This window comes from Sinocyclocheilus rhinocerous, unplaced genomic scaffold, assembly GCF_001515625.1.
Source record: "Sinocyclocheilus rhinocerous isolate Xijiao unplaced genomic scaffold, SAMN03320098_v1.1 scaffold2026, whole genome shotgun sequence".
Classification (NCBI taxonomy): Eukaryota; Metazoa; Chordata; class Actinopteri; order Cypriniformes; family Cyprinidae; genus Sinocyclocheilus; species Sinocyclocheilus rhinocerous.
Genome location: NW_015624871.1, coordinates 400,126 through 415,039, shown reverse-complemented (window position 1 = coordinate 415,039; position 14,914 = coordinate 400,126). Strand labels below are relative to the sequence as shown.

At 39.1% G+C, this 14,914-nt stretch overlaps 2 protein-coding genes across 4 annotated transcripts; one reads left to right on the top strand and one right to left on the bottom strand.

Annotated features, from left to right (window-relative positions):
• On the bottom strand, positions 1–3,132 carry LOC107746722 (zinc finger and SCAN domain-containing protein 5A). Of its 2 annotated transcripts, XM_016561025.1 has the most exons (5): positions 2,876–3,132; positions 2,511–2,760; positions 1,722–1,849; positions 1,194–1,302; positions 1–1,102 (listed from the first exon to the last, which is right to left on the bottom strand). In XM_016561025.1, the coding sequence occupies exons 2-5, from the start codon at positions 2,740–2,742 to the stop codon at positions 24–26; spliced, it is 1,548 nt and encodes a 515-aa protein (XP_016416511.1). In that variant the 5' UTR covers positions 2,743–2,760; positions 2,876–3,132; the 3' UTR covers positions 1–23. The 2 variants fall into 2 exon arrangements, with proteins under 2 accessions (XP_016416511.1, XP_016416504.1); XM_016561018.1 differs by having other exon boundaries at positions 2,511–3,132.
• Positions 3,133–4,498: 1,366 nt separating this feature from the next.
• Positions 4,499–8,788, top strand: LOC107746658 (paternally-expressed gene 3 protein). Of its 2 annotated transcripts, none has more exons than XM_016560974.1 (5): positions 4,499–4,865; positions 5,252–5,403; positions 5,718–5,829; positions 6,363–6,800; positions 6,971–8,788. In XM_016560974.1, the coding sequence occupies exons 1-5, from the start codon at positions 4,595–4,597 to the stop codon at positions 8,689–8,691; spliced, it is 2,694 nt and encodes an 897-aa protein (XP_016416460.1). In that variant the 5' UTR covers positions 4,499–4,594; the 3' UTR covers positions 8,692–8,788. The 2 variants fall into 2 exon arrangements, with proteins under 2 accessions (XP_016416460.1, XP_016416454.1); XM_016560968.1 differs by having other exon boundaries at positions 6,363–6,850; positions 7,030–8,788.
• The last annotated feature ends 6,126 nt before the right edge of the window (positions 8,789–14,914 follow it).

Below are 14,914 nucleotides of genomic sequence, written 5' to 3'. Positions count from 1 at the left end.
TTGTATGGTGCATTTTTTTTTTTTCATGGATTGTTCTGGTCAGCACTATGTTTGCGCTGATGTGACCTGAGATGATCCAGTCGTTTAAAGCTCAGTCCACAGATACCACAGCAATATGGTCTTTCTCCTGTATGGGTACGTTGATGGACTTTCAAGATGTCGGCCCGAGTAAAGCTCTTACTACACATAGTGCACTTGTGTGGTTTCTCCTGTGTGTGAATACGCTGATGCAGCTTGAGATTCCACAATCGACTGAATTTGTTCCCACATAGTGTGCAGGTGTAGGGCTTGTCTCCGGTCTGACTGCATCTGTGTCTTCGCAAGTCACTGAAGGACGAATAACCTTTCCCACAGTGGCTGCACAAGTGGAGACCCTCCCGCTGGTGGACACGCTGGTGCACTTTTAGGTTGCAGGCCTGAGTGAACTTCTTACCACACTGGTTACAAGTGTATGCGGCACTTGAACCGACTCGGTGGGAGAGCGGGAAGGCGTTCACAGAAGCCCTGCTGTCGACTAACGCTTGTCCAACATTAGGTTTCAGAGAGTGATTCAATGCATGTCCCTTATAAACTGCGCCACTTGTTGTGTCCCCAACATACAGTGAGTGTCCTCTATGACCAGCACCTCCTGCAACCCCACTGCGAACTTCAGTGAAGGAATTTATGTCTTGCAAGTGGCCATCTGCATTAATAAGTAAACAGTGCATGTCTCTATCCACATCTTCTGTCTGGGGGCTGACTTGCACAGGTAAAGATCCTCTGTTTCCTCTCTTACTCTTAATGGAAGAGCTGTGATGTCTCCCAACTTCCTGGTCCAGGTCATTTTGATCAGGCCCAACCGCAACCGATACTGAATTACCCAACATGTCAAAAGTTCTTTCTCCGAGACCGTCCAGGTCTCCCACCTCCAGTTCATGCACACTGTAGCTCGCTAGCTCTTCTGCGTCATAGCGTGCTGGATATGCCAGGCCCTGGACGTCTGTGATATCTCCGTAAGTCTCATTGTCAGCAGTCTGATCAAGTCCAGAGCTCCACTCTTCCTGAATCTGATGCAGCTCCTGCTCACTGTAACTGTGAGCTGAGAAATCTGATGTCTCAGCTCCTGGAAAACCAAACATGGAAAAAAATGTCTAATGTTCAAACACAGTCTAATGTGAGAGGGTTAAAGCAGTAATCAGATGTTTAAATCACACCTTCAGTATCTAACATCCACCCATCCTGAAGCTCTTTATTACCGGCAGTGACATAAAGGGACTCCTCTTTCAATACGCAGTCCAGTTTCCTGTTCTCTATGCTTGCAGGCTACAGAGAACACAAAGACAGAATGTGCATAGAATGTTAAAGTCACGATGAAGCAGACATAGCGACAGATCTCTTCTTCTGCATTGTGATGAAACAGATTATCAACAAAGAAAAAATGTAGGATAGGGACTTGGTTCTATTTATCGGTTGCTGATTGGATGGAGCATCCAGGGGTGGAGTTTAAGCAGACTAAATGATTGGAGAAGTCATGCATGCATCATCAGAAAGAAGTCTTTTTTTCACTGAAGATTGAGTTTTTAAAAAATGAAACATACTGTATGCCCAGATGAACTGTTCACATTAAGATCAATAACATGCATTTAGAAAATAATGCCTTACTATCTTCACAGCATTATTTTTCAGGTTTCAGACACTTTTGAGAAAGCTTTTGAGAAACACTGCAGTACGAGGCGACTCACCTCTGTTGTGTTACTGTAGCTGGTTTGGTCTTCTAACCTCTCTTTTCCCAAAAGGGTGTCAGACTCCAACTCACAGCTTCCCCAGTTCCCATTTGGAACTTTCTCCTGTTTGAGGCTGTGTTCATTTTCTACATGTGGTCAAGGGTGAATGCAACTGTGAGGGCATTGATTACACAGTCCTTTAATGGTCTTTAAAGGGACGGAAGAGAAAAGTCATATGTCTGGAATGATGTGAGTGTCTTTAAACAATTCCTTTTTCTATGTTATGTGGCGAGTTTGGATTTTTCAGTTGACAGAAATACTGGTTAACCTATGATGTTTTCTTTTTCTCATTTAGGGTCATGAACATGCCTGCAAAGTATGTGCTTGCAAAATGTCTATTGTCTACTATAATTATGATGTTTGTAACTATATATAATATATATATATAGTTTAATTAGTATTAATTAATAGTATAATTTTCATTTTTACACCAGACATATATATTGGTTCAAAATATCGGTTATTGGTCTACTTGATCTGTAATAATCGGTATCAGCCCTGAAAAACACACATTGGTCGACCCACAGTTCAGTTCACTGGGAATCTCACGATCTTGGTGTTGCTACAATGATTTTATGTTTATTTTTTCGTATTGTGTGAGAAGTATTCATGTTAAAGGTTTACTCATTATAAAATATGATGGTCCTATTGATTATAAAACCATTAAATTTCCTTATTGTAGAACATTACATATAGTGACAATCAAGACAACATTGAGCCTCAGTTGAATTGTGATTGTGAACAAACCTGATTGTGGTGGCATTTCTTCTTTTTCCTCGTTACACACACGGGCTTTGTCACACTCTGCACACCTCAGACTCCTCACACTCGTCTCTTGACTTCTCCGTCTGGTCTCGCTCCACTGGAGCCTCTTCTTCAGAGTCTCTACCTGCTCTCGACTACGGGACACTTCCTTCACGAAACTCTCCTCCACGAGACGGGTGATCTCAAATATGGCAGCTTTAAAAACGGTCTCCATGACCCCGGACAGCTGTGACTGAAACGAGTGAATGACTTCAGACATTATGATGAGAATACAGATGAAAAAACCTTAAACTAACCTAGAGTAGTCTAGCTACTTTCTTTATTATATAAACAAGCACAACACCAACAATTTATCCTCCAGCTCCTCCTTGCTAGACGTTTCTAACCAAATTGTCACATCATATCGTTGGTGTGTTGTTGAACCATTTTTTAGTTTTGTCAAATCTGCACTAGTCCATACACTTGCTAGCGAGTACTGTTATTGTTAGTTAACGCTAACTTCCGGTTATTGTTCTCTTATTAGTCACATTTAAACATTGTAACATAAACGATACGCGGAGAATCAGAGCTGATCCAAACTGGGACTGACTGGAACTCTGGAAGCACTTCCTGTAACAAACATACGGATGGAAGCTAGGGACAAATTTAAAGGGACAGTTCACCCGAAAATGAAAATAGTGTTTACGAATTTACTGTTTTCTTCTACTCAGAATCATTTCCTCACCTTCATTTTGTTGCAGACCTATGTGAATTTCTTCTGTGCGACGGACAAGTAGACTTTGGCCAGAATGACAGCCCCAGTCACCATTCACCTTCACCACATATTTTGTCTATATAATGAAAGTGAATGGTGACTGAGTCAAGGTGCGAATTCGCAGGCAAAAAAGGTCAATTTTCTATTATTAATAATGCAGGGCACCTCTGCAAACTTCAAGGGGTCTCCAAATAAGTCATTTAAATAGTTATGTTAGCACAGTGTATATTAACAAAGTACTATTTAATAAACACTTCAAACGAAGATTTACAACACTAAACTGACATTATATTTTTTGAGTTTACTTATTTTTATTACAACAGAAGTACCATGAGATAGGAGGGCCTTTCGAATGTTGTCTTGGATTAAGGGGAGCCTTGGAGTCAAAAATCTTGAACAGTACGGCTCTAGATGCTTGCTATTGGAAAGGATGCAGTTTATTTCCCTTTCTAGTGTGCTATAAATAACTACAGTAACATAATCAATTTTGTTATTTATGAAACTATACAACATACATGGAGCTGGTGTAAAATCTTCCAAAATCCATTTGTGAAACATTTCAAGCAGTTGACTTCACAGTTATTGATAGGATAGCTAAAAGGAATGTGCTGATTCTAAAAACAGTGCCTGTTTTGCTTGAGCATGTCGCATTTTCACACAAAATAGCCTACTTGAAAGGTGAATAAGTTATGTATTACCCCTTAACCATGCCACAAATACATGATTCCCACCTTCCTCTGATCCAGGTTATTTGAGCCATCTGTTTGTGGAATTCTTGTCCAATTTTCACATGTATGAATGATTCTGAAGACATTATTTTGTTCATTGTCATTCTTAAATTTAACTTATATAGTATCATCCAATTCGATAGGCCTATTATTAGGCCATTTTTGCAAATCAGCAGAATTTTTTTGTCAAGATGCAGGACTGTGCAATCCATATAGGCTATTATAAAATGTATTTTTGTTTCTACATTCTTGATTCATAAAAACACTTAAGATATAGGCTAGACGCTGGACTTTGAGTCTTTGAAAAATACAAATAATCAGAAAGTTATCATTAAGTTTTGTTTCACTCCCTTATGAAGACATTTGCATGTATACACGTTTTAGAACTTCAGTGTGTTTCAGTGTCATAAAAAGCAGACCGCAAACTATCTTTACAGCAGTCTATAAATAAAACTTTTTCACATTCAGTGCGGAAGTATACCGCCCTCGCCTGGACGCGTCATCATTTTGATTCTCATTGACTGTGTCAAAGGGACCATAACGTCTGCTCCATAAAATTAACTTCATTCGATTCGAGTCGGACCATGCCCGATGCGAACGCGGACGATTATGACGGGTTTCAGGCCCAGTTCACAAACATAATGGAAACAATTTTACAGACTGCTGTGAGGGAAGCGACAAAACTTTATGATGGCACTTTGCAGCGCTTGAAAGCGGAATTGTTGCAGCTGAGGCAAGATAATGTCAACACGAAGACAGGTGATTCATCCAGCCAGAACACAAAGAGATTCTCTGAAGCTGGGAGTCAGAGGACTGGAAATGTCTCTAAACATCGTGATATTGGCGTGCAGTGTGGTAGGTCTTTCTTGTAACAGTGTGTTCCTGAGTTATGGCGTGCATTAAACACTTCCTGGAAAATATAACGACTTTTAACGGCTTAGATGAAGTCTGATGGTTAATACATAAAAGCCACTTTTATGGCCTTTTTTCTGTCTGTGGGATTTTTTATGCACATATTTAATATATGTATATTAATTTTCTTTGATTTAATTAATCAATTTTCTCTCATAATTTGACATTTGTAATGTATCCCCTCCTAAAACATCCTTAACACGGTAAGATGTTTAGGTTGGTTTTAGAATATGTTTTGGGCACTTTTTTGCTTGTTGGCTAGTTAGGCGCTTTTTTTCAACAGGGTTATTTACAGTGCTTTTTTTGTTTTGTTTTTTTCCATTTGACAGAAAAGCCCACTTTGGTTGACCGGGGATGCAGCCCCCTTCAGTTTATAGGACAACGTCTTAATGTGGGAGACATTACGAGTGAGAAACTCACAGATCTTTGTGCCAGTGAGGATGGGAACAGACAACTTGCATTGCTCCTCGTCAAACAAGAGGTAAGAAATGACAGGTCATATGACAGAAGAGTAAAAAGTGTTTATGCTTCACCTCCTCCCTTCCTCCCACTTTTCTGTTTTGCATATCAATTATGCTGTGAGATACAGCAAAGTTCACAGACTGAGGTCATACAGTGTTCCCTCTCAGTAAGGGTTTTTAATATTTAGAGGCTTGATTGAATATCAAAATGCTATGTGAGGTGAGTTCAATTAGTATTGAATTTAAACCTTATGCTCATATTTGATCATTCTGGAGTGGATAATATTTTATTGCTAGCCCCTTTATACATTATGATTTTATGTTCTGTCTTCAGCCTCAAGAGACTGAATGCAACAAATATGCACCAGGATACTTTCTACTAAAGCAGGAGGGTGCTGAACCAATACTGGTGCGCAGAGAGCCAAATAAGGACACCATGGAAAGGGGTACAAGAGTCATTCACAAATTCAACTGAACAAAGAGAAAAAATTCTCATATACGTCATATCTTATATGTAGTTCTTTCACAAGTGCACAACAGAGACGCAACTGCTTGGTGTAATATACATTTACTCATTTAGCAGAAACTGATAGAATTGAATAAAATACAACAAAATATAACATTACATACCCATTTTTAAAAGTTGACATTTTTACACTTGAATGAATTCTAAAATCTTCTATTTACATATAATTATCATATAAGAGCCAATCCTTTTCAAATAATAACAAAAATATGCAAAAAATATTTACACAATTTTTAAAATTGACAAGAAATCTATATGAGCTGTATTTCACAGTTAGGACCAATGTAGACCAACAATGAAAAAACTAGTGCAGATGAAATTACTCCATCCCGTAATGTACACCACTCAGATACTCAACTAATCTATCAGTTGAGGACTCAATTTGCAACTTTTTCTATTTACATTTTGTCCTCCTTATGTTTTTTTCTTGCATCTTCACCTCTCTATTCACAGTTGTGTTCCCACCAGCATTGCAAACAATAACTAGGCACCATAGCAGCCAAGGAGGACAGTCACCACGACCAGTGACTACTTCCTCTTGTAGTCGCAGAGTGGGTTCCTGTGGTCAAATACCCAATCAGACTATACAACCCATCCAAGGTACATCTGAAAGAACATTGGAAAACACTGAAGGCTTGTCTTCCCAAAACAAAAGACAGAATGCCAGTGCACCAGCACAGACATCCACTTCATCAGTACTTCCCAATTCGACCCAGACTCCTGCTGCCACTGTTAACATGTCTGTGCCAATGATTGAGCTGTCTGGCACTCCATCAATACCTCAAACCAATCCAACAGCTTCATTAGCTCACCGTCGACCAAACCCAAACCCAAACCCTCAAACATCAAACCAGACAGTAGTCGCTCAGAAAGAGGGGTCAAATATCTGTCAAAACACCTACCTAAATCCTTTTCCTCCAAGCCAAGTCTTAGTAACGGAGGCTCATTCCCCAAAATACCTCAAACCAATCCAACAGCTTCATTAGCTCACCGTCGACCAAACCCAAACCCAAACCCTCAAACATCAAACCAGACAGTAGTCGCTCAGAAAGAGGGGTCAAATATCTGTCAAAACACCTACCTAAATCCTTTTCCTCCAAGCCAAGTCTTAGTAACGGAGGCTCATTCCCCAAAACAGCGAGCTCAGGCTTTGGTTTCACATACTAAAAAAAATCTTTCACCCATTGCTTCGCTAAACCAGGCCACTGAGCCATTATCCCAGTGTTCATCTCAACTTACACAACCACCATTCTTTCCACCACAATCTATCAAAACACCAGCCCAAGAGGTGACACCACAAGTACACACTGTCGTGCCATCAGGACATGTTCCTGTCGCAGCAGCTCCAAATACACTTCCAGCCGTCCAGGATCGGATTCTCTCAACCGGTCTTGTTCCCCCTCAATCCCATGTTTTTGCATTGCCACAGATAATGCCAGCACATTCCGTGACTTCAAGTCCATCATTTCAGTTTCCTTTGGTTCTGCCACACAATCCAGTTCAGGCGACGCCACCTTCTTATCTGCCAATGCATGTTCCATTTACTTCTCCACACATTCCAGTTAACGCAGTTCAGGGATCTGTCTCCTTAAACGAACCTCAACCTCCACTCACGCAATCTCAATATCCGGCACAATCCGATCAGTTTTCCTCTTCTCCAGACCAGTTTTTTCCTCCACCCGATAATACGCCAAGTTTGCTTGAATCTCTTGACACTTTGCATTTGCACTCACCCATCGTGATAACGCCACAAGATGCCTCGGAGCAGGCACCCATGCACCATTTTCAGCCATCTGGGCAGTTTGCTCCTCTGCTAACACTGAAGGAGCAACAAGCTGCCTCTTCAGCTAGTGTTGTTTTAGGGCGAGTACCCATTCCATCTTTAGATACCTCTGCGTCTCCGGTTGACAACTTCAAAGCGGACGTACCATTTTCCCCATGTTGCACAGAGAGAAATGATAAAGACCTCTCGGAAGATGATGACACCCCCACACTCCAGTCAAGACTGAGAAAACAGAGAAAGATTTGCTCCAAATCCAGACAAATAGATCCCGCAGATGAGGACGGCACATTTATGGTCAAGGATATGAGGGTGGATCAGGTACAGAATGACTTGATTAGTGAAACACCACATTCTGGCTCAAATAACGGAAATCAACTATTACCAAAACCTTTAGGCAAAACACTGCAGAGAAATACGGAGTGTCCCCAGTGTGGAAGGGTCCTCAGCAATGCATCTGCCTTGGAGAACCACATGAGACTTCATACTGGCGAAAGACCTTATACCTGTTCCCAGTGTGGAAAGGCGTTTCCTAGTGTACGGGGTCTTAACCGGCACATGAAGGTCCATGCAGAGGAGAAACGGTATCAGTGTGAGGAGTGTGGGAAGAGTTTTGTATACCACTTTACCCTTACCAAACATCAGCTCATTCACTCTGGAGAAAGGCCGTTTCCTTGTAAAGTTTGTGGAAAGAGGTTTTTGGCCAAGGCAGACCGGGCTACCCATATGCGAATGCACACTGGAGAGAAGCCATTCTCATGCACTCTATGTGGGAAGAAGTTTAAACATAGAGTTGCTCTGAATATGCATATGCAGGGGCATAGAGGAGAGAAACGCTACATCTGCCCCCACTGTGAAAAGGGATTTGTGGATCTAGGCAATTTTAAAAGACACAAGCTTATCCACACAGGGGAAAGACCGTTTGAGTGCAAGGAATGTGGGAAACGCTTTACTCAGTCGGCCCATCTTAAGAAACATGTCAACACACAACATGTTACATGAAAAAAAAGTAGGAAAAAAAGAATTTGGATTGATCTACTGATCTACTGACAAATATGCTGTTACAAAAAAATATAACAGTATTAGGCCTGACTGTAAATTAAAGGGATAGTTCACCCAAAAATGAAAATTACCCCTTGATTTACTCGCCTTCAAGCCATCCTAGGTGTATATGACTTTCTTCTTTTAGACGAATACAATCTGAGTTATATTAAAAAATATCCTGGCTCTTCCGAACTTTATAATGGCAGTGAATGGGGGTCGAGATTTTGATGCTAAATAAAGTGCATCCATCCATCATAAAAAGTACTCCACACAGCTCCGGGGGCTTAACTGTTGTACTCGTGTTCACGAGAGAGTGGCGTTCCAGCGGATTACGTAGGACGTAGGTGTAGCGTAAGCTCCAGTGAGAAGTGACTAACGTGGAAGCGCAGAGGAGAGAGCAAAACAAAATACCGGTCACAAATTGAAATTACAAAACAAGGATTTCTATATATGCCAAGAGGAGACTGGTTTTCCTTTGCTGTAAACAAAGGATTTTCACTGGAGCTTACGCTATGCCTACATCCTCGTCATCTGCTGGAACACTACTCTCTTGTGAACGCACGTATGAAAGTTAGCGCAAGCTAGATATTACGGTTTATAAAGTTTTAAATATGGATATTTTTCTTACACAAACGCATTGCTTCACTTCTGAAGGCCTTTATTAACCGTGTGGAGTACTTTTTATGATGGATGGATGCAATTTATTTTGTTTCAAAATCTCGACCCCATTCACTGCCATTATAAAGCTTGGAAGATCCAGGATATTTTTTTATATAACTCTGATTGTATTTGTCTGAAAGAAGAAAGTCATATACACCTAGGATGGCTTGAGGGTGAGTAAATCATGGGGTAATTTTCATTTTTGGGTGAACTGTCCCTTTAATTTATGAAGATGACTTTTTTTAAAAGATAAAAGTAAAAAAAAAAAGTATGTTAAATGCTTCATTGTATTAATTTTGTGCATAAATTGAAGTAATAAAATGTGATGATTTTCTATTCTTATGTCAATGTGAAACTTGTATACTGCTTGTTTATTTTTATTATTATTATATTGTATATTTGTGATAGTATTTTTCTATTGTCCATAGATATCAGTAAAACACCTTAGGTGTCATTTTGTAAATGATAATATAATAAACAAACTAAATGAGTTTGTTTGCTACACAATTTATCTTGCAATGGTCTATTCTATCTATTCATATGAATGTACTAGTATGATGCAGACAAGAAAGAAATCATATCAACCACTGGGTGGCAGTGTATGATACCACAGATTGTCTAATACGCCATTTATAAACCTCAAGATTGAAATAACTGACATGAATTGCAGTTGAGATGGAAAACAAAACAGGAGCAGAAATACACTGTGAAGAACTGTGAAAAATCTATTTTCACTTTAGGCAACTATACAAGCACATGTTGAAGTAGCCTGCTTAAAAAAAGACTCAGACATATTTGAGTACAAATTCCAGTTTATGTAAAGTGGTTAACATTTGGATAGCTGGTTGAGATAGTCTAGATCAGTGTTTCCTAACCGGGGTGCCGTGTAAAAAATCCTTTTTTTATATTTTTAAATTGCTAAAATGCTCAAAAAAGCAGCTATTATATAATATCCATTTCTGATGTCGCCAATAATTAGAGATGCACTGAAATTCCGGCTGCCGAAAATTAGTTCACCGCTCAGGATTCACTTTCACTATACAGTCTATGAATTTATTCCTGTGATGCAAAGCTGAATTTTCAGCATCATTACTCCCGTCTTCAGTGTCACATGATCCTTCAGAAATCATTCTAAGATGCTGATTTGCTGCTCAAGGAACATTTATCATTATCAATGTTGAAAAGAGTTGAGCTGCTTAAAGAGGTCATATGATGTTGCTAAAAAGAACATTATTTGGTGTAATGAAATGTGTTTATGCGGTTTAAGGTTAAAAAACATTATTTTCCACATACTGTACATTATTGTTTCTCCTCTATGCCCCGCTTCTCTGAAACGGATTTGAGACTTTAGTCTTTGCAACTTTACAGATCTTTATGCACCAAGAGCTTGTAACACTCCAAAGAGAAAGGAAAAATTGAAAATCGCATCATATGACCCCTTTAATATTTTTGTAAAAATCATGATACATTTTGTTTCAGGATTCTTTGATGAATAGAAATTTAGCAAAGAACAATATTTATGTAAAATATAAATATTTTGTAATGAAATAAAAGCATTTACTACCACTTTTGATCCATTTAATGCATTCTTGCAAAATAAAATAATTCTTTTTTTTACAAAAAAAAATCATACTGACCCCAAACTTTTGAATGGTAGTATATATTAATCATAAGTCAACCACAATTTGTTTTGTGTGAAGAAATAACTGGCTGCCATTGAAGTCATTTAGAGGTCTAAACTGTCCATTTGGGACGCCACTACTGCAAAATCGGTACTGAAATAACATTCCACATATAAATGTGCCTCATTCAGTTTCCTTATCTAAGCCCACATTCTTTTCCACTGAAACTTCACAACAGCAGAATGCTTTATCAGTTGTCTGAAACCATCTGAGGTTACCTTGGAGAGAACAGAAAGGCGAAGGACAGCATAGTTAGAATCACTTCCTCCAGGGCCTTCTGCCTCGATGGTTAGCGTAACATCTGTGCCTGAGACTGTATTACCAGGTGGAGTGAGAGACACCGTCCCCTGAGCACTGCCGCCACTCACGAGATTGAGACTGGGATGACAAAGAAACAGAACTTTAGCACTTTTTAATTTTATTCTTGATAAGGAAAGCTGATTAAATCATTACTGAGTGATTTGAGAACTAAGTTGAGAAATTACGTTGATGGATGTGTCATAGGGATGTTTTTGTCATTCCTTGCACGAATTGTGTAGGCACCACTGGTTCCAGTGGTTGTAACAGTAAAATTTATTTTAAATACTTCTCCTGGCAGCATGGAGCTGTCTGCTATTGCCTGTAGATGGAAAGAAAATGGGTTTAGAATTAAATTTAGGTTTGTTCAAACAACTAGCAAGCTGCCTACTGCCTTTTAAAGGAAGTATAATTGTCATGGAACTTACAAGTGACTGATTTTTACACAAGAGACTCAACCCACAATTGATTTCAATAGATTTTTATGTTAGCATTTTGCTAAGTTCACAGCACAACACTAAAACAAGCTTAATAATACAGTCCACAAATATAGAACATTGTTATAAATGTTTTATTTTACTGTTTTGTTGATGCGTTTTAAAGACAATGGGTCTCACTGATTAACCATGTGTACACACAAATTTGCTTTCAAAAAATGTTTTCACCAAAAAAAAAAAAAAAAGATGATTAATCATTAACTCATACTACTGTAAAATTCATAAAAAATTTATGAAAAAAATTTGGAACAAATGGAACCACATACAAAAAAAAATCATACTCTGGGTCATTTTATACATAGATATTTCATGTTAAATATATTTTATCATCAAGATTTTGTCATATGTTTGCTAAGAGTGATGAAAGACTGTAAAGGAAAGGTTGTGCGGATAGCCCTTATATAAAGATGGTGTTTGGACGTGTTCTATGAAAATGACTAACCTTGGTTATGTAGTCATTCATTTAGAATACTTCAAAAACATTAGAATGAGGTTAAGAACTAATTCACAAGTGTACACAGACATTTTTCATGAGTCGTTTCATATAAATGTGAAAAACTCACGCAATTATTACTGAATGTGACCCAATGTTCTCGTCTCGTCCACCATTAATTCACTTTTTCACTGAATTTGGCGCAATGCATTCTATGGAATGCCATGCCCTTATGTGTGAAGGATACACACTAATGCCTTAGAATTTGGCAGCATATTCAAAGATAATGTACCTACCTTTTGGTCTCACTAAATTTTAAGAAGAAGAATACACTAAGAATACAGTTTGTACCTTTATTATGACTTTAGACTGAGACATCTGTGTGGTGGTCTGCCTCTGGTACAGGCTGGAGGAGGTCTTGTCTTTTCCCTTCAGCAGTACCACAAACTCTCCTTCTGGCACTTCTTTCACAGTAATAAAGTAATCTCCACCATCCATTTTCTCAATGGTTCCATTAGACACTTTGACCCCAGACACCTCCATGAGAGCAACCTCCTGCAGCTCTAGAGCCTCTGGACCTTTCTCTCCAGTCAGTGTTAGCAGCAGCTTAGCAGGTGAGCCTAAATAAAGAGCAAAAAATCTGTAAACTTCTATTCAAATCATTTATTAAGAATTGTTTAATGGTTAAACAGAATAACGGTTTAAACCTGCTGACGGCCGCCCATCAATGGCAGCAAATCCAGGATGGGGTCCTTTGAATTCTTCCACAAAGTCATAGATGAATGTAATCGCACTCTGACCTGTAAAAAGATTACATTACATTAGAAAGGCATAAAAATACTGTCAACATGCATCTCAGAGTGCCACGGCTTTTTTTATTATCATCATTAACAATACATTAGCTATTTTCCTCTTAATACTTTAGGAGTAAAGAATAAATATACATTATGCCATATTCTCCTCATGACAGGTTGGCAAAACTTGCTGCTCAATGTGAAAGCACGCAGGTGATGGAGATTTACCGCTGATTACAGAACCGGCTTTACTGATAAGATGCGCGTTAAACATCGCATGCGATTTATCGTGCAGCCCTAGTTCAAGCCCGAAAGGGGAACAGAGGCCCGTGACAGACACAGTGATGATGCTCGTATGTATTTGTAGTACACAAGCCACGGTTAAGAAAGCTGACTCCAATGTGATGTGACCCTGTCTCTCTCTCAGCACACACACACACACACACACACGACGCAATACTCTACATGGCGCAAAACTTCAAATTTGAACAGGCAATAGCAAATACTTAAACTATTAAGAAAATATACTTACCACAAAGTCATAGATGAATGTAATCGCACTCTGACCTGTAAAAAGATTACATTACATTAGAAAGGCATAAAAATACTGTCAACATGCATCTCAGAGTGCCACGGCTTTTTTTATTATCATCATTAACAATACATTAGCTATTTTCCTCTTAATACTTTAGGAGTAAAGAATAAATATACATTATGCCATATTCTCCTCATGACAGGTTGGCAAAACTTAAGTGTTTGGCTTTGCATTGGTTTATCAAATAAGTACATGATGGCTCACCCATCACTTTAATGGTGTAGGGCTGAGTTGTCGTCATGTCAATGTGCCACAAGCCCATCTCAGTTCCGTTTAATTGGATTCGTTGCAGGTTTCCCACTTTCTGAATTGTACCCAGAGGTCCATTGTCAGCAGTGTTAGATTGAGTCACACCTGGAAGAAAGTGCATTTCATTAGGCAATAATGGAGGGTCATAAGTTTTAAAGGGTCATATGATGCAGCCACGGTTAAGAAAGCTGACTCCAATGTGATGTGACCCTGTCTCTCTCTCAGCACACACACACACACACACACACGACGCAATACTCTACATGGCGCAAAACTTCAAATTTGAACAGGCAATAGCAAAAAATACTTAAACTAATAACATAACATACCTACAGTTGATTCAGAATAAGCGCCAGATTGTCATAGCAAAGTCGTAATTGACCCATTTTTTTAAGAAATAGCCTTTGCACAGCCACCCTTGTAGGCTACCCTTGTAGGTTGTGCTGTTCTGTTGTAAATACATTTTAACCAATGATTCATTGCATCTACTTTCGGAAGGCCAAATAAAGTGCTTTTGCTTTGGCACAGAAACACACAGTGTCTCCCTGACATGGCTGCATCAACACTACTGCGGTTCCTGAAACCACGCCTTCTTTCTTTGCATGAACATTTGGGTGGCATTACGCAAATATTTCCACATCGTGACGTAGACATGTGGGGGCATGTTTGAATGAGGCGTTTTAGCCTTAAAGGGTCATAGGTTGTTATTTTAAAGTTCATAATTTTGTGTTTTGGGTGAAACAAAATATGTTGACATTTTTAATGTTAAAAAAACACATTCTTTTTCAAATACTGTACATTATTGTAGTTCCTCTATGCCCCGCCTCTCCCAAACGCGTCGTTTTCTACAAAGCCTCGCCTTCCGACAAGCAAAGTCTGCTCTGATTAGACAGCTGACCCAGTGCATTGTGATTAGCCGAACACCACAAGCAGCGTCGGAAATGTAATGCCCCTTTGCATAATCGCGAGCTTCA

Coding starts and splice junctions, on each gene's coding strand:
- LOC107746658 (XM_016560974.1), top strand. CDS start 4,595: ATGCCCGATGCGAACGCGGACGATTATGACGGGTTTCAGGCCCAGTTC. Junction 5,830..6,362: donor TAAGGACACCATGGAAAGGG/GTACAAGAGTCA, acceptor CTCTATTCACAG/TTGTGTTCCCACCAGCATTG. Junction 6,801..6,970: donor AGAGGGGTCAAATATCTGTC/AAAACACCTACC, acceptor AAGAGGGGTCAA/ATATCTGTCAAAACACCTAC.
- LOC107746722 (XM_016561018.1), bottom strand. CDS start 2,787: ATGTCTGAAGTCATTCACTCGTTTCAGTCACAGCTGTCCGGGGTCATG. Junction 1,850..2,510: donor AGAAATGCCACCACAATCAG/GTTTGTTCACAA, acceptor GACCACATGTAG/AAAATGAACACAGCCTCAAA. Junction 1,103..1,193: donor GTGGATGTTAGATACTGAAG/GTGTGATTTAAA, acceptor TTGGTTTTCCAG/GAGCTGAGACATCAGATTTC.